Source organism: Phaethon aethereus (genome assembly GCF_964289735.1).
Source record: "Phaethon aethereus genome assembly, chromosome: 8".
NCBI classification, from domain to species: Eukaryota; Metazoa; Chordata; class Aves; order Phaethontiformes; family Phaethontidae; genus Phaethon; species Phaethon aethereus.
In genome coordinates, this window is record NC_138584.1 from 33,655,862 (window position 1) to 33,675,030 (window position 19,169).

The following is a 19,169-nucleotide window of genomic DNA, read 5'->3' on the forward strand; positions in this document are numbered from 1 at the left end:
GCTGGAGGCAGAGGTTGTTTGCTGCACGGGACCCACGGGACTCGTGCTGCTGGCTTGTGTTTGCCATTAGTGCACTATATGCTTTGGGGAGAGGCTTAAGAGCCGATTACACTTAATAGGTATATGAAATACTTTAAGATGCATTGATAAAAGGTGCAATATATGACTGTAATTCCTCTTTTGTTACTAGTAATGCCCTGCTGGGGAAAAGGTGAGGCTGGACCCCGTGTACCCACTTGCTGGGTGGAATTACCCACCCCAAGCTGGTTCTGGGAAGGGAGCAGGACTTGTCCGTAGGCAGAAATGCTGTGAGGTGTCCTGGAGCCCCACCAAAAGGCACCGGGCTCAGCTGCAGCCCCGCGCTGGGGTCCTCATCACAGGAGCCAGGCCACCGCGGGCGGCCTCCGTGGGACGCAACATCCGCGTCTTGTGTATTGGGAAGGAGAGTCTGTAACACGGCACGGTGCTTAGATGCAGCTGCAAAAGCTGAACTGACACTGAGCAGGGCGTAACAGCCAGCCCAGACTGGGATAAGTACTGTCCCATCATGTGAACATCTGCACCGCAGAACAGCACCGTTTCGCGGAGCAGGCGATGCCAAAATCTGGGGGGTGTCTGCCGAGGAGGCCCATGCTGTCCCTGTGCCCCCCGTACCGCTGGCCAGGGGCCGGCGGCTGCCCATCCAGCACCTTTCCTGCAGGGAGAAGGTGGCGATTGCCCCTTCGGTGAGACCCAGCTGGGTCCTTCAGCGCAGCAGACGCACAGCCCGCGGGAGGGAGCGGGTTTGGTCCCGATGAGCCCTGAGCGGGCGGACGGTGCTGGGCAGAAACACCGGCAAGGCGAGGAGGAGAGCTGTGTAAGTGCTGCACAGGGAGGGGAGTACCTCCTTACTACCTCCTGGATACCTCCTTGATACCTCCTCCATACCTCCTCCATACCTCAGCTTGGGCAGCAGCGGTGGGGAAGAAAAGCAGCTGCTCCGTAGGTTGCTGGCTAGAATATTTTCAGGAGGAAAGAGCCCTTAGGAAGTGGCACTGTTGCCCATGCCAGGAGCAACCACGCTCACACCCAAGTGCATTTACAGGCTCTGGAAGTGAAAACAGGGAGGGTGTCTGCTGTGTTTGACCGTGCCTTGCATTTTCCAGAGGTTAACGGCAGGGAACCATAGTAAGGTGACAAAATAGCCCAGGATGTGCATTTGGAAAAATAACAAGTGGTTTATAGAATTCAGGATTTCAACTTTGGGGGGCTTAAACAACCACATGATGTTAGCTTGTTACAGGATAACGTCAAGCTGCTTATCTGTAGTAAACACGAAAAGGATTAGACTTCTTGGAACCCTTCATGCTAGAAGAAAATCCAAACTCATTTTTACCTCCCTCCTGTACTTTTCCAATCACCTCCCGGCACAGCGCAAGGCTGCAGCCGGCTCGGCGCGGCACGGCGCGGCGTGCCATCCTGAGGCATGCCTGGTGGCTCCGCAGCCTGGTGGTTTCCACCGGTGCCGGAGAGTGAACGGCCACGGGAGAAGTGACGGCACGAGGACCTGAAGCACAAGGCGCTGAGAGTTTCAGGCAGCGGTTACCGCAGACACTGAAGAAGCGGGTAGCACAATGGCTTCCTTGTAGTGAATAGGGCCTGAAAAAACTAAACGAGCACTTTGTAGCATCCCTTAAAACCCAGCGGTGCTGGGGCCGAGCTGGTAGCTGAGCCGGTGGCTGCTGCTGCGCAGAGCAGGAGCCTCGCTAGGGTCCTGCTGACGAGGCGCGCTCTGAGGGCTCTGGCAGCGTATATTTATTGTTATCTTTGGGTTAAAAGGCGCGGAAGATGGACCTGGGCTGCAGCGGGAGGCCAGCTCTCAGGCCTGCCTTGGCCCCCGAGTGTTTGAATCGGGCCTGCGATGCAGAGCGGTCTGTAAGCACGAGGCAAGCTGGTCGCCGGCCCCATCCTCGGCGACGGCGGCCGGCCGCGGGCCATGGCAGGGCGCACCGGTTATTCCGCCTCCCTCGCACCCGTTGAACGAGAGACCTGCGAAGAAGAGTGAGCTTCTGTGTTCAGAGACAAGAAAGTCAAAGAAACGTGTATTTTTGTTTTGCGACCCACGCCAAGGCTTAATAACGCGTTGCGCAGCCGATGACAGTTCACAGCACAAACACGTGAGTGCTCCGGGTGCTGGGCAGCTGGGATACACGGCGCTGGGTGGCTGTGTTTCAGGATGCTTAGGCTCCAGAGATAAAAAGAATTAGGAGCCACATGATGGACAAACCTGGCAGAGGGACTTGAACACTTCTGCGAGGCCCCTGAGAGCACCAAGGCGTTCCTCTTGGTGGGAGAAGGTCAGAAGGGGGCAAAAAAGCACTGATACCTGCAGTGCTGAGAGCGGCCGGCCTCATGGAGCCTCGTGCCGGTGCTAGGGTGTCTGCCTCGGCCACCGGTGCGCTCAGCTCCGGCGTGCCTGCTGCGTGCCCGGTCCCGTTTCGTGTGCCCAGGTGGCCAAGGTGGCCAACAGCACCCTGGCCTGTATCAGCACTAGTGTGGCCAGCAGGAGCAGGGCAGGGATTGTGCCCCTGGACTCGGCACTGGTGAGGCCACACCTCGAATCCTGTGTTCAGTGTTGGGCCCCTCACTACAAGAAGGACACTGAGGTGCTGGAGCGTGTCCAGAGAAGGGCGACGGAGCTGGGGAGGGGTCTGGAGCACAAGTCTGATGGGGAGCGGCTGAGGGAACTGGGGGTGTTCAGTCTGGAGAAGAGGAGGCTGAGGGGAGCCCTCATCGCTCTCTACAACTACCTGAAAGGGGGTTGTGGTGAGGTGGGTGTTGGTCTCTTCTCCCAAGTAACCAGCGACAGGACGAGAGGAAATGGCCTCAAGTTGCGCCAGGGGAGGTTTAGATTGGATGTTAGGAAAAATTTCTTGACTGAGAGAGTGGTCAAGCATTGGAACAGGCTGCCCAGGGAGGTGGTGGAGTCACCATCACTGGAAGTGTTCAAAAAACATGTGGACGTGGCACTTCAGGACATGGTTTAGTGGGCATGGGGGTGTTGGGTTGGTGGTTGGACTTGATGATCTTGAAGGTGTTTTCCAACCTTAATGATTCTGTGATTCTGTGATTAAGGGCTGATGGTTTCAAGCACAGACCTTTCTGCGTAGAAGATTATTTAGAAAAAGCAGCAAGCTGTTCTGAAAATGGGAAACAGGTGCACAAAATTAGATAGCAGTGAGCAGCAATCGTGCCGGTACAGATCTGAAGATGTAAGAAACAGCATTTTTCATTGCTAATGGTGTTAAAAACCCAGCGGATTGTCTGCGTGAGAAACTGGGCTCTAATGATCGTGAGAGGACCTTTATAATGAGCAGAGTCTGTCCAAACTTCCTGAAATACTGTATTTGGGAAGCATATTTGATACTGTAGTAAAGGTGCTATCGTAGTTAGAAGCTCAGGAGCAACACCCTCAGGAATGAGTCTGGGAAGGCAAAGCAGATGGTAAGTTCTCTTGTAGAGTCAGTGCTGTCATCCTTGGGAAGAGTGTAAATTCGTAACATAAACAAAAAATACAGAAGTCTGCTGGTTTGATAGACTTAAACGTGTCTATCTTTGTGTTTTATGTTACAGATCCAGAAACAAACTGGGGGGCTGCACAGCTCTCATCGTAACCATTTGTCTCGCAATGACTATTCAAATGACTCTGAAATACATCAAAATTGTGGTGCAATCCTATTTTTCAGTTTTTATGCCAAATCTGACCACGTTCCAAGGCTGCTGGCGGGCAGTGCTAATCCAGGGACAACACGTTCCTGATGCTGTCTCTTCCTTACTGCTACTCCAGCAAAACGTTTTGTGCTGGGACCCCCTTGCAGAGGTCGATCGAAGAGCTTGAAAGCTGAATTGCTGGATAAGTTGGAGGCAGCATCTTCCATCAGGACACCTCGGCAGCTGCTGTGATTTCGTGTGAGGGAGGTGCTGTGCTGTGGGAAGCACCAGGGCTGGTTTAGGGTTGATTTAGGACGGGCTTGATGGGAACGGGTCTCATGCCTGCTGCAGGGAGCTGGCCCCATCGCTGGGTGGGGGCGAAGACGGCTGGAGGGCGATGGGGAGTCCGGCAGCAGGGAACCCTCTGCCTGCAGAAGCTTGGTTGGACTTTCCCACTGCGATAAAGGATGGCAGTAGTTTTTTAATGTAGAGAAATTGTAGTCATTACCGTAAAAATCTGCAGAATTTAGGCAGTTGGGGTTTGCTTTTGTTAATTTTCTTTGTTTTGCAGAATGACGCGTGAAACCTCGTTGCGTGTTACAGCTGAGCGTGATTTCTCCTGGCTCGCCATTGCAGATCTCTGTTCGTTACCGTGTTACATCACAGCTTTCCACAGGTCCAAAGCAAGCGTCCCCTTAGCTGCTCGGCTGGGCGAGCTGCAGCTAACTCCTGCCACCTGCCGTCTTCTTCTCTGCTCTTCACTTTATTAAGATCCTGGTTTATTAAAAAATGCAGAGACAAAGGGGATGGAGATGCGGCTGCCCCGTCGCCCGCGCTGGCCTCCCTGCTGGGCGCCGCTCTGCAGCCAGCCTGCTCGTCCCGCTGCCGACCCTGCCGCCGCCTCTCCTCCACCGCCACCGGCTTTCCTCGCGTCCAGCCAAGCGGGCGGAGAGCCTGGATGGTGGGTTTAGGTGTAAACCTCCTTCGCAGCTCTGCGGTGCGGAGAGCGGAGACTTGCTGGGCTCCGGCGTTGCCCCCGCTGTCGCACGCTTTGCCCGCGCCGCGCTGGTGTGCGCTTGCTGGGTTGGGTTTTGCTTGGTGGGTCTGCTGTTCCCTGGGGCTGGCACGGGGATTTGTGGCTTTCTGTGTCCAGTGGCTTCCCCTCTTCATCTGCTGCTGGTCAGGAACCCTGAGTGTACGCTCACCTCAGGGGTGCTGCTCACCCACGCTCGCGAACTGCACATTCGCGAATCCGCCGGTAAAAACAGAAGGACCTCAGGAGACTTGTTTCTGTCTGTCGGGCAAGTCTTTGATTTGCAGTTATTTTCTGGCATAGAGATTGCAGCAGTGGTTCGTGTCAGTGGTTAACTAACGCCCGTCCCATACAGACGCTGTCACCTTTCCTCCTGTGGAGCCAGGTTTTGGCTCTGGGCTCAACTCCTTAGAAGCCCTCGGTGGCCTCCAGGCACGCCGTCACCCCCTGAGACTGTCACAGCACTTGGAACCGTTGGCTGAATAAACCCGATGACACGTGTCGCAGGCAGGTGGGGAACGGTGTCAGCTCGGTGCGCTGGAGCTCCCAAGACCGTAGAACGAGGCAGCTTTTCAGAGAGATCTCCTGCGGGGGACAGGTATTGATGTAACTTACCTTGGGTGATTTATAGGGACCTTCGATACCAGGTTTGTGACCTATATGTTTAGGTAACGCAATTTTAAGTCTCAGCAGCGCCCACTTAATCCTGAGCACGCTGGGCACCACACGCATGTGCAGAAGAGCCCCTGGGCTCAGCACAGCGGGTGAGGGAAAGAAGAGGCCCATCACGGTGGATGACTGTGCTTTGGGCCAAAGATACTTCATCCGCCATACCCTTGGTATGGACGTAGGGTGAGGAGCAACTGTAGAATAACAGATCAAGCGTTTGCTGGTGTTTTACCTCTGGAGCTTGCAGAGCTGCTTCGGGGCTCCTGTGCCGACGTCGTTTCTCAAATAGGGTGTCTTGGCTGCGAGTGCGGTTGCTTGAAGACAAACTGCAAAGCAAATTTCAGCTTTTTTCTCTAGGCTATTGTAGTGGTGCTTTGTACTTTGCCATCCTTATTTTTAACTAGACAAAGGAGCTTTATTCTCCACTTAACGTGAAGACTATGGGGTGCTACAAACTTTGGAGAGGACCCTTACAATCTTTGGAGTATTCTGAACATGATGCCACACCGATGATTAAGTTTTTCCAGCAGAGCTCATCAGTTATCTTCTAATGAAAATATTTAGTGGAAAATGCAGCTCTGAGAGGGCAACTTTACAATCTAATTGCAATTTCAGTGAATGTTTGTTTGGGAGATGTTTTTTGCATCAGGATGCAATTCCAGATGGGCTATTGTACAAACCAAGAGCAACGGGTGAACTTCATGTGCAGCAGAGGTTTGAAAAACACAAGGTTAAGCTCTTGCTTGACATATCTCGGGACACATTCTCCTAATGTTGGGTCATCTGGAGGAAGTAGTTTCCCATATTTGACTTCTTTTAACTATTAAAAAGCCACGACAGCAGAAGACTTAGACCTGGGTTTTGGCCATCCCGGTGAACGCCTTGCCCACCCAGCCGTACTGCTGGGAGTTCCCGTTCACGTGCACAAACAGGACAGTCTTGGTAGAGGTAACTACAACCTCCTGGTTAGCCTTCACTCCTGGGGGGAGGAATTTTCTGTTAACTTCACGGCTGTGCACGTGGTTGGCCGAGTGCTGGATCAGGCCCCGGGAAGGGGAGCCGGATGAGGGGCCGGCACGGCTGCAAGCTGAACTTGTGGAAAGAAGTAAAAATGCCTTTCCAGCTGGATTAGCTGTGTGATCTGTGCTGCAGCGTCCCAGGCGCTGGTGTAGGGAGCAGGGGCATGCGGGGTGGCTGGCAGCAGCCATGGCACCCTGAGCTGGGCGTCAGCCGTGCCGGGCTTCTCGCTGACGCAGCCTGAATGTCTCCAGCTCATCCCAGCGTGAGCCGCAAGTGCTATGGAAATCTGGAAAACTTGCACGGTTCAGGCAAACTGTTTCCTGGGGACCTCTGCCTTTGCCAAGGTTTAACCTCCACCTTTCCCCAGGTCACGGAGTGTCAAGGCTCCTTCTTACACCTCCGGCTACGAAACCGTTCACGTCCTCCGAAAGTACTGAACATTTCTGGGACTTAGGTGGGAATTTCTGCAGGATTGACTCAGAATAGGTCTAGGCTGGCAGGGAACTTTTATTTTTATGTTAAAAGAGGGAAAGGGGAGGGGATTTGAGTATCCTCCACCTACCTCAAGGCACAGAAGCTGTGCTACAGTGAGCCATGCAAAACCAGATCCGTGGTGGATAGTTTCCCCTCTTGCTAAACTTACTCCTTTGCTGATGAGTAGTCTTCTTTGCAGAAGATCCCCTTATCAGCCTTGCCCCCTGCCTTCCTCCCTTCGCCTCTTCACACTTTTTAAACCTTGTGTGTTAACTTTTTCTCCCAAACCTATCGCTGATGTCTACCAGCAAGCAGCAGGTACAGTGTCAAACAGCTAGAAGAAGCTCTGATCGGCTTAATGCTCAGATTTAGTTCCTTGCTGTACTTCCATTTGTGTCAGTAAACTAAATGTTGTCGACTGAAGGTTTTGCAATAAAATGTTTTGAGTAATCAGAGTTAATTTTCTGAATAGGTATGGATTAATTATCAGCTGGCTGTTTGTAGATGCCATAGTTACAGAGCTGAGTTTCTTCTGTTGATTCCTTTGTGGGTACAAATAAAGTGTACTCAAGCTGTCATTGGGAAAAGAGCAGATAATAAAGGCTAAAAGAAAATAATATTAATTGAGCCATTACCAGTTTCGAGATGCACTTATGCAGCTGGGTGAGTAAATGCTACAGTGAGGCATGGTAGACGTAGGAATCTCTGTCAGCGCATGCTGTATTATACTGGTGCCCTGCCTTTGGAGTTCCAAAGGATCTAAAAACCTTTGCACTGGTGCTTATGCATTTTTTAAGGGCATTAATTAAATGCATGTTCTCATGCATTTTTTAATCTTTGCGGGACCAAATAGCACAAGACCTCTTACCCTCCATCTGCAGCCACGAGGACCAGAATAAACTTCCAGGAGACCTGGTCCTTTATTGCTCCACCCCAGTAAGTAGTTTCTGGAGACATCAAAAATAACTGTCTGAGCACCCGCTCCCTCCCAAGCGCATGCACAACTATAAATAAATGTTTATGTTATAACTATAACCGCTCAAGCAAAGTATGCGATCCCTCACACGTTACTGGTATTTGCTAAATCGTTCAGTAATTCTGTGGTGGTTGTTCATACAAAGTGGCTGGTGTACGAAGTTAAAAGCGCCAGGAAGTGGCTTGCGCCAGGAGCTGCCACGTCAGGGCGCGCAGCCCACGTTTCACCGTCACCGCTGCTTCCAGGGCGGCTCCTGCGTCCCTCCGCTGCATCGCTGGACGCGGTTTGGTGTCAGACCACAGCTCGGTGCTCGTCCAGCAGAGTAATTCAGTTTTATTGTACAGGAACCTGAAATGCTCCTGCAGAACCTTAGACTAAGGTTGTAGTTGGTGCCTGGGTTTTGAATGGTGGGAAGGTTTGTCCCCTGCTCTGTGCCCTTTCTGCCAGTACCCGGAGGACAGGCTACGCCATAAAATCTGGATTTTAATCAGATTTCCTCATCAGGAGGTAGAAGGTCTTAATGCTTCAAGGTGTCACTGTCCCAGCAGGGGAGAGGCTGCCTTTGTTCTGAGCCTGCTTGGTTTCTCGTTCTCCGCAGCCTCATGCCTAAGTAATGCGGGTCGAGGTCAACGATGGCACCTTCACGTCGGCGGTTTTCCCCGAGGCTTTCTCTACCTGTGATCCCCTTCTGCAGTGTCTGGGGTTTGTTTTCCCTTCTCCTTTATCCCTCTGTCAACCCGTATTGAATCTGTGTGTGTATGTATGGACTCAGAGTAGAGAAGCAGAGTAAGCCGAGATGCAGTTTGCGACTGGACGCAGATTCCCTTATTTTTTTTCACGGTTGCGCGCGTTACTTACTTTCAGATCTACCAGAGGTTTTGCTGGGGTTTTTTTGCCTGGATGCTTTATCTGCCTCCTCGTGCAGTAGTGAAAGTCACGCTGCGTGCGCTGCGGAGCGGAGGGAGAGACGGGGTCTTCCCTGCCGCCACGCTCGGGGGGATCTCTGGACTGAATAGGATGAGTGGGGGCAGGCGGCAACGGGGAGGGGGGGAATGTATGGCAGGGATCGCAGCTGGTGGTGCGGCTGCGGTCCAAGGGCTTGCCCAGCTGGGCGGTGCGGTTAAGGGCGGTCATCAGGCACAAGAAATTGGGAGAACATGGGGAACACGGAGAGACGTGTGCCCTGGTAGGGGTGAGGACTCAGCTCCCGCCATGAGGACTCATCTCTGCGAGTGAGATGAAGCCTCAGACTTCCAAAGGCAAGAAAATTCAGACTGAACGCAGCCGTACTTCGCTTGGCTCAGCCTGGGACATGGTCACACATATGGTATTTCTATCAGATCCGAATGCCCAAGCAGAGGAGGCCAACCTGCTTATTTTCAGGGTTTACGAGGGGTGTCACTTGCTGAAGTGTCCAGGGTGACTTCAGCCACGAGCTGCAGCAGCCAAGTTATGAAACCGTAAGAAAGTGGGTGTATAATGGAAATGGTGACAGAAGGTTTGGGGCTTTTTTTTTTAAGTTTTTAAGCAGTCCTCCATTTTGCAGCCCAGCTGTTTGAAATTCACTGAACTAGTACCTCGAATGGCTAAGACGTGAACTATGGCCGAAAAGAGACTCAGGCATCCAGCTGGCACAGCTGCCAAGTCCTCACCGGTCTCGCAGGATTTCACAAGTTTGCTTCAGAGTGGATGGGGACGGGGCTCCGCTGGAGGATGGTGGCATGTCATAGCTGCTTTAGTCCCTGTTATGCTTGTAAGGCTCGGGGTGAGATTTGGCAAATCGAACCCCCTGACTTATGCAAACGCTGCGGCCGTGGGGATGGCACGGGGAGAGCTGCAGAGCTTGGTAACGGCGTTTACTGCTACGTGTTAGTTATTTAGACTGGATAGGAGAAATTTCTTTACTGAGAGAGCTGTCAAGCATTGGAACAGGCTGCCCAGGGAGGTGGTGGAGTCACCGTCGCTGGAAGTGTTCAAAAAACTGTAGACGTGGCATTTCGGTTTAGTGGCCATGATGGTGTTGGGCTGACGGTTGGACTTGATGATCTTGAAGGTCTTTTCCAGCCTTAATGATTCTGTGATTCTGTGTTCGCGCTGAGAGCGACAGGAGCTGTGCTGAGCTTAGAGAGATTCAGGCTGAGGGAAGACTGAGCAGATGGAGTCAGGAAAGAAGCCTTGGGGGTAAATGTTTTATCGTAATGCCGAGTCCTGCTTGCACACGATAGAGATACGCCAGCGAGGGGCTCCAGTAAACGTAGCCCTGCGTCTCCTGTGCTGAGCACACGACACGGTGTGGGCAACGCAAACGTGACACAAGCCCTGGAAAACACCTTTTGGCAGATGCGTGTGACACACGGTATGTGTTTTGTTCGCAGCTTCGATGTGGAAAATGGCCCGTCACCAGGTCGCAGCCCGCTGGACCCGCAGGCCAGCTCCTCGTCGGGACTCGTACTGCACACGACGTTCCCGGGCCACAGCCAGCGCAGGGAGTCGTTCCTGTACAGATCCGACAGCGACTATGACTTATCACCAAAGACGATGTCCAGGAACTCTTCTCTCCCAAGTGAACAGTAAGCATAAATTCAGCTCACATCATTTGTTTTTTTTTTATTATTTTACAGTATATATTTTTATATTTTACGGTAAGTAAGAGTTTTACGTGGCCTCCTGTAATGCTCAGAGCTCTGTTGGGAGGTGCTTATGGGTTGTACTCACATTTCACAGCCTGAGCACCAAGACGATCGCTTTCATGGTCTGCCAAGGCATGACTTCCCTCTCCCCATTCCACCCTTGAAATATCCCCCTTTTCTCTCTAAGTTAGCAGAAGAGCTTTCAAATCTGTACTCTGAAATAATAGAGAATTTTTGCATTTTACTTTTCTCGGTGCTAGTTCTTCACCATGCGTTCTCACAGCCTGGTTAACATCACCTCTGCTTTTTCTCAAGTAGGTAACTCTCCATTTGCCTGGACAATAGCATTATGACTGTACTTATATTTACAGTATTACTCTTCTCCATCTTGTTTGCCGTCATGGGTTGTTCACTAGAACTGAGCGGAAAATACAGCAAAAAGCCGAGACAGATGGTTGAGCTTGAGAGGATCAATACAACACAGAGCGTGGAGCTTAAAGGAGTGTCCTGGATTTGCAGCCCTGTATTTTAAACGGCACAGTTTAGTTTTAAAGTGACCATTAAGCTATAAAAACGTGCTCATAAAAAAAGTTCAACTGTTGTGAAAGCCCTACAAGTTCTGTCATGAAATAGAAATCTAAGTATTAGCGAGATCCATGAGGAGAATTCTCCTGAAAGAGAACATCCCCCCCGTTAGTTAACATGTAGTAAATATTTACCGGAGACAAAGTAACCGCTCCAAATTATGCAAATACCTTGTTTTGTGTTAAGGGTGGACTTTAACTATTGCCCCGTGCTCCCAGCCGCGTCCACCCACTGCAGGCGCCGAGGCTCCTGCGGCACTCGGGGGAGCCAGCATCTCCGCGCCGACCCAGTTAATTAAATTGACATCGTTAATTAAAACGTAGGCTTAGCAGCACTGATACCAGAGCCTGGCCGAGGGGACATGCTCTGTGGCAGCACAGCCAGGGAGAATACCCCTTCGAGGGCGGCCAGCACTGGTAGACACCTCTCTAGAGGTGCCCATGGCAGCCTGCAGCCATGCCTGCCCTCTGCTGCCTGCAGCCGTGCCTGCCCTCCTGCCTGCAGCCATGCCTGCCCTTCTGCCTGCAGCCATGCCTGCCCTCCTGTCTGCAACCGTGGCTGCCCTCTCCTGCCTGCAGCCATGCCTGCCCTCCTGTCTGCAACCGTGGCTGCCCTCTCCTGCCTGCAGCCATGCCTGCCCTCCTGTCTGCAACCGTGCCTGCCCTCTCCTGCCTGCAGCCGTGCCTGCCCTCCTGTCTGCAGCTGTGCCTGCCCTCTCCTGCCTGCAGCCGTGCCTGCCCTCCTGTCTGCAACCGTGGCTGCCCTCTCCTGCCTGCAGCCATGCCTGCCCTCTCCTGCCTGCAGCTGTGCCTGCCCTCCTGCCTGCAGCCATGCCTGCCCTTCTGCCTGCAGCCATGCCTGCCCTCCTGTCTGCAACCGTGGCTGCCCTCTCCTGCCTGCAGCCATGCCTGCCCTCCTGCCTGCAACCATGGCTGCTCTCCTGCATGCAGCCATGCCTGCCCTCCTGCCTGCAGCCGTGCCTGCCCTCCTGCCTGCAACCATGGCTGCCCTCTCCTGCCTGCAGCCATGCCTGCCCTCCTGCCTGCAGCCATGCCTGCCCTCTCCTGCCTGCAGCCGTGGCTGCCCTCTCCTGCCTGCAGCCGTGCCTGCCCTCCTGCCTGCAGCCATACCTGCTCTCCTGCCTGCAGCCATGCCTGCCCTCTCCTGCCTGCAGCCGTGGCTGCCCTCTCCTGCCTGCAGCCGTGCCTGCCCTCCTGCCTGCAGCCATACCTGCTCTCCTGCCTGCAGCCATGCCTGCCCTCTCCTGCCTGCAGCCGTGCCTGCCCTCCTGCCTGCAGCCATGCCTGCCCTCCTGCCTGCAGCCATGGCTGCTCTCCTGCATGCAGCCATACCTGCCCTCTCCTGCCTGCAGCCATGCCTGCCCTCCTGCCTGCAGCCATGGCTGCTCTCCTGCATGCAGCCATACCTGCCCTCTCCTGCCTGCAGCCATGCCTGCCCTCCTGCCTGCAGCCGTGGCTGCTCTCCTGCCTGCAGCCATGCTGGCTCTCCTGCCTGCAGCCGTGCCTGCCCTCTCCTGCCTGCAGCCATGCCTGCCCTCTCCTGCCTGCAGCCGTGCTGGCTCTCCTGCCCTCGTGCAGTGCATCAGATACACATGGTGCAAACCACGCGGGGGGACGGGAGCCCACCGGCAGCCGCGCTGGATTGCCGTGCGTTCCAGCCCCCGTCAGGTCTGCGCTGCCCAGCGGTAGCTCTACCCTGCCGCGTATCAGTTAGGTAAATCATACTGGATTTTTCATATACGCACAAGTGCTATATATAATATCACCAAAAAAACGCTCCTGTTGACGGTGACGATGTATTTTTCTCAGAACTTCTGCTCAAATCTTCCATGATGAAAATGGCCGGACAAAACCCAGAGTCTGAATAACATTAAAGACTGTGACAGAGATCAACAAAAGCCAGGAAATTCCAAGCTGACCTTTCCCCAGAGTGTTACGGGTTTTTTTCCACCGCGACGCGAGCGTACTGCCTTAACTTTTGAATTTCCTGGCTTTTATTGCCTGGTGTTACCAATCTGAACAGTCGCTCCAGCCGGGTTGTTTTGGATACGCGCTGCGAGACCTTTCCATTAGGAGCATGATTTTATGTAGTGTTAAGTAAACGCCGCATGGGTTAATGTTTTTTTTGTCGTGGGTGCTGCCCGGGGAAACCTCCCTCTGTAAAATGCTCTGTCTCTGGGGTGAATGATGCCCTCTTTGAGTAAATGTACACGTTTTCTCCATTTCTCCTTAGGCATGGGGACGACCTGATCGTCACACCCTTCGCCCAGGTGAGTCGGCAGCCTGTTGGCTGCTCAAATTAAAAAAAAAACACTAAACTCAGACTAAAAGCTTAGGCAGAGAGGATAACGTCTCTGGTTTTGCCTCCCTCGTAGGTCCTGGCGAGTCTACGAAGCGTGAGGAACAACTTCACGCTCCTTACCAATTTGCATGGCACCTCCAACAAGTAAGCCCGTCGTTTTTCGTTCTCTTACGGCCCCCTCCCCAGGTCATGGCCTCCCTGGTGGCCGGCAACCCTCCTCACTCCTCTCTGTGCCCCTCGCCCCCAGGAGAGGCTCTCGGCCTGCTGCGGCAGCGCTCGCTGCTCCTCACGGCGCCTGGCTCGAGGCACCGGCGGAGCACGGCGGGCCTGAGGAGGGGGTGACGCGCTTCTGTTGGGAAGGGGGTGCGAGGCGTGCCGGGGCACGCCGGGGGCGGGCGACGCGGTGTCTTCCTCTCTTTGCCACCTTGGCCGTCCCAGGCGTCCGTTAGGCGCCCAGCGCGGAGCGGAGGCGGCGCCGGCGCCAGGTCGAGCTGTGGTGCTGCCCTGCGTTTCCACCGCTGCTTCGCCAGAGAGGCGGTCACGGCCGAAGGGCGGACGCCGAGGGGGAGCCCCGAGGCCGTGGGGCCGGTGAGGATTTCCCCGGCGGGGCAGGCAGCAGCGCCCCGCAGCTCCGTTCCGGGGGGCTGCCCGGAGAACCGGCCGGTGCTGCCCGCAGGCCGGGGATCCTGCGTCGCTTCGTTTGGCACCGCAGTTGCGCTGAATGGGGAAGGTGATGCGCTGAACTTGAGAGGAGGATGTTGGGTTTTATACCTGCTGAACAGGAGAAACAAACAAACTCCTTTTTATGCCTTTGTCCGGAACGACCGTTTCCCCTTAGCTGTTTGTAATGAGACGGTCGTCATCATTTTTCTGGCCTGTTTTGCCCCAGGAGAGCTGTTTTGCGTGAAACCAGCATCATTTGTTCCTGGCGATGCCGGCTACGCACCCACCCCGCTCAGCCCGGGGCTGGCAGGCGCTGCTCGCTCGAAGCGTTGCGTTGGCTCCCGCAGCGAAGGACGAGGCGCGGAAGCGCGCCGGGACGGCGCGGGCGCGCTGCGCTGGGCGCCCGCCATGGACCCTGCTCTTGCCTTCCCGTGCGGTCTCGTATTTTACACAAAGCCCAGCACTTTATCCGGGCGCGAGGCTTTCCTCCCGTTGATTTCTGTTTGTGAATTTTGATGGGAAGGAACCACCGCATTCCGAGATGGAGGTTAGTAGGAAAACAGATGGCTGAAATAGATTCCTTTTCTTAAGCTTTGCTTTTTTGAACAGCTCGAGCATTTCAGCGAGTTCCTAATGAGGAATCTGAAATTGGACGGGGCCGGAAGGAAGCCAGGGCGTAACCTGTAGGACACAGAGGCATCTTGCAGTGTCCTTTTGAAAACATTCCCAGATTTGATTGAGCTATAAAGTCGTGTGGGCAGCCAAAGTAAAAGTCATTACATGTTTAAACCATTATATACCAAACATCCAAGTCCGTGGCCGAGTGTGCTTCCAGGCGCTGCGACGCTTCCCGCACAGTTTCCAAACAGCTCTGCTGGGTTACAGCCGTGCTGCCAGCTCATGATTTTATCATATGTCTCATGATACGTGGTACTTAAACTTCTGCTCGGGGGATCATGAGAATCTCAGCTTTCCTTTAGCCTCTCCTCTTCCCTCTATTTTTTCCTCTCCTCCACCCCTCCCACCCTGAGAATTGAAAAAGAGGATGCTGTCCCACATATTTACAGAAATGCTGGAAAGTATGAATGTTAAGGGCCGGAGGAAAAAAAAAAACCTCAACTAGAAGTAGTATTTTTTGGACTTTACCATCAGGGTTTTTAAGACCGTTTCCCGATCGGAAAAGAGGAGAGTGTGATTAATGGTTTTGGAGTGCCTGAGTTTGGCAGATGCGGCCCAGGCCACGGTCAGAAAGCATCCGGCGCCGGCTCCTCCTCATCCCCGCCGGTGAGGGAGAGGGAGCGGGGAGCGGAGCCGCGTACCTGCGGCGTGGGGCTGCCTAAGAGGGGGCAGCGCCGTCGAAACCCGGATCCCCGGGTCTCTCTTGCCCGCGCCCCGGCTGCTGCAGAAACCAGGGTGGGCACGGCCCGACGTCACTGGGGGGTGCCGGGAGCGGTGCCGGGAGCAGGACATTCCCTGTTCGGGAATACCCTCCTGAACGCTCCCTCGTCCCTGCCCGCCCCCCCGAAGGCACGTCTGTGCAACGCGGCGCAGGGGTGGGAGACACCCGGAGCGCGTCTCCCCAGACGCTGGAAGCGCTGCAGCCGCGGCGCGGTGTCCCTGTCGGGGAGTTTCTGTTTTTCAGAGATTTCAAGATTTGGCTTCTCGAAGGCTCAGCAGAGGCAGGTCGGGGCACATTTTCGGAGCAGTCGGCACCCAACGTGTGCGCCCTGTTCTGAGCCCTTCGAAGAACCTGGGTCCCACAGCTCCCTCTGGAAGAGCCGAGCTTTGGAAATCCCGGCCGGCGAGCGGGCGCTGCGCCCGGCGGAGCCCGCGGCCCCGGAGCGGGCGTCGGAGCCGCACCGGCCCACGCGCTGCCGGCGCACGGGGAGGCTCGAGGGCTGGCGGCGGCACTGCGGCCACGTTGCCGCGGCGCAGACCGTACCTGGCTAGCGAGGCCTTCCTGGAGCACTTCTGAAGAACCCCCGGGAGCTACGATCACGGCAGAATCGAGCCGCTCGCTCGCTTTGATTTTAGCTTCAAAGGAGAGCTGGCAAATAATGGCAGTTTCAGTTCAGTGGCTGACTCAAAAAATCGGAGTTAGGAGGTTGGCTAAGAGAGAGTGTGGGGAAATCTGGCTTCAGTTAAAATGTATCAGAAACTTCTTAGGGAAGCAAAAGCCCAAAGTTTCGTTTTTGGTCAGCCTGAAATACTGCATTCAGTCCAAAATGAAGTGTCTTGATTTCGCTGTCAGCTCTTTTTAACTCCTTTGAAAAGAAGTCTCTTTTTTCCCCAAGTAAATTACAGTTTCAACTTGAAAAATTAACAGCTTTATTTGGCAAATCTCACAATTAAATATTTGGAGAAATACTGCACCCTTTTTCCAGTCAGACCCTGTTTGCTTGACTTGAGCCAACCTTTCAAACAGCTTTTGGTCCTTCCAAAATCTAGCCTTTTTCTGATTAAATTGTCGCTCCTAGTCAAAAAAATGTCCTTCAGCTGTTTCAGAGCTTACGCTAATGACTGCAGCATCTTCTGACTTGCTTCCAGGTGCAAACTCTTAACCGTGGGCTTTAAAGCTGTATGTGCCTCCCCTGACTGATAGTATTGTTGTGCAGCCTGTGTGTGGGTGCAGCAGCTGGTATTGCTTCAGGGTCCAGCCCAAACCCTCTAGGGAAAAGCTTTTTGGGATGGGCCTGGATCCTGGGGGACCCACTGACCCCTTCAGCCACAGAGGCCAGCCCTTGCTGGCTTCCAGCTGTATTTTGAGGAGAAAGAAGGACACTGAGGTGCTGGAGCGTGTCCAGAGATGGGCAGGGGTCTGGAGCACAAGTCTGATGAGGAGCGGCTGAGGGAACTGGGGGTGTTCAGTCTGGAGAAGAGGAGGCTGAGGGGAGCCCTCATCGCTGTCTACAACTACCTGAAAGGGGGTTGTGGTGAGGTGGGGGTTGGTCTCTTCTCCCAAGTAACCAGCGACAGGATGAGAGGAAATGGCCTCAAGTTGCACCAGAGAAGGTTTAGATTGGATATTAGGAAAAATTTCTTGACTGAGAGAGTGGTCAAGCATTGGCACAGGCTGCCCAGGGAGGTGGTGGAGTCACCGTCACTGGAAGCGTTCAAAAAACGTGTGGATGTGGTGCTTCAGGACATGGTTTAGTGGCCACAGTGGTGTTGGGTTGGTGGTTGGACTTGATGATCTTGGAGGTCTTTTCCAACCTTAATGATTCTGTGTGATTCTGTGGAGTGTGGGATGATGGCAAATCTTTCCTGGTCTACCTTCCTTCCAGCACGTGTGTGTGCTTAGCCAGGGGACATAATAACTTTGGGTTTTCCCAACAGAGATATCAATGTTGCTCAGTAACTGCCAAATTGTTCTGAAGTGTTTTGGGCTTCTTTGTGAGTACGAAAAAGGACTTTTAAGTGCGGGAGTTGGCAGTTTGGACTGCCAACAGGGTTTGAAATTATAAAATAATACCTATTTATAGTGTATTCTTTATCCCTCTTAGGAGATCTCCAGCAACGGGCCAGCCACCTGTCTCCAGAGTTAACCTGCAAGGTACGTCTGTGACTTTGCTCACCACCTGCAAGGTCAAACGCAGATGAACGCTTGTTGCACATCATTTTACCAACAGCCGCTTCTCTGCCCCCTTCTCCTGGTGCAATTCCAGGCTCGTAGAGCTGCTTCCGAGTTACTCGAGCAAAACCAATACAAGAGAACCGTCAGGCCCAAAATGTTGTTATTTTAATAGTTTGGGTTTGGGGTTTATTCTTGGATGTTAGCATAAAAGATGAACATGAGTTTGGTTTGATAGTCATGGCCACAGTGACTGCTATTCTTCTGAGTCCCTGTGCTGCACAGGCCTGGACAAGCCCCAACCTACAAGCCTTGAACAGGCTCAGGCACAGCTGTATTTTTTTTTTAATCCTGCCTATTTTGGTTTGTTTCCATGTGATCTATGTAAAAATTGCAATCTCAAAAACTTTTCCCAGGTGAAACTTCCTCTGCTTTTATCAGGCTGCCCTGGAATGGCTTTTTTGGGGATTGTTTTCTCGCTGTTTGCTTGCGGTCTTTCTTTGAAACCTACCTTTAGCCATCGAACGAGAGCGGGAGTCGGTGAGCGTGGCTCATCGCCTCCTTCCCTGCGCGCGCGTCCCTCCGACACCTTGTCCTCACCCAGGCTCAGGTCAGAGGCCGCAGCGAACACAAGTAGGCTTGACTGCCATCACGGGGGAGAACAGCACCGAGCAAAGCCTCCGGCACCCAGGGCACCGCTCCGCGTCCCGCTCGCGCCGGGGTGAGCAAAGGACCCCCGAGGGGGCTCGGCGTCTGCCCGGGATGCTGGAGCGAGGTGGGGTGGGCAGCAGGGTGAGCCCAGCAGGCGGTGGCCGGGAGCAGGGGGCTGCTCGGGTAAGATGAAGCACTGAGGAGGGGAAGCGGAGGCAACCCGCTTACGCGCAGATTTATTTTCGTGCCCGGGTTTAGCCGTGCCGTGGGCTTGCGGGACCCCTCTCGGGGACGGAGCTGGCCCTGCTCGCGCTAGTTTAAAGGTTACTCCCACAGAGAAGGAGATAAGATTTGGAGGAGTGCCGGTTTGTAAGGTTTAATCTCAGCCTTTCCAATAATTTTGCGCTAGGAGGGACTAATAAAGCTTAATTTTTACAGCGTGTGAAACCTGGATAACTAGCTATCATTTCCTTTCATGCTGCGTATTATTTGCTGTCTGGGGACACGTATAGTCCTGGAGGCTTCCAGATTAGCTTCCTCAAAACTTGTTAATGGAATGTGGAAACCTCTGATGCAGAAAGAAGAGAGGACAAGATGGTCTTAAACGCCTTCTCCTTCGCTGCCTCTCTGAACAGTGTCGAGGCAGGGCTAGCAGGGAGGCAACTCGTCACCTTCTTTAAAAATCTGTTCTAGCAAGACTTTGATTTTGTGGCCTGTGTGAAGAAGATCATGGAAAATTTCGTAAGCTTTCCATAGATCTGTTTATGTAGATTACAGAATCTCATAATGAGAAGTCCTTGGAATTTTTAGATTAATTTTCTTAACACTTTCTGTGGAAACAATCGCTTTCAGCTTTTTAACACTTTGTGGATATTTTTCTACAGT

The 19,169-nt window shown here is 53.5% G+C and overlaps 1 protein-coding gene across 2 annotated transcripts in view; it reads left to right on the forward strand.

Moving 5' to 3' along the window:
- PDE4B (phosphodiesterase 4B) overlaps positions 1–19,169 on the forward strand; it is a gene marked incomplete at both ends in the record, with an annotated part of 191,791 nt that overhangs the window by 121,759 nt on the left and 50,863 nt on the right. For both annotated transcript variants that reach the window (XM_082003044.1, XM_082003045.1), the window contains 4 exons: positions 10,238–10,432; positions 13,331–13,367; positions 13,473–13,543; positions 17,566–17,615. In XM_082003044.1, the coding sequence (XP_081859170.1) occupies positions 10,238–10,432; positions 13,331–13,367; positions 13,473–13,543; positions 17,566–17,615 (353 nt within the window). The remainder of the gene's footprint in view (positions 1–10,237; positions 10,433–13,330; positions 13,368–13,472; positions 13,544–17,565; positions 17,616–19,169) is intronic.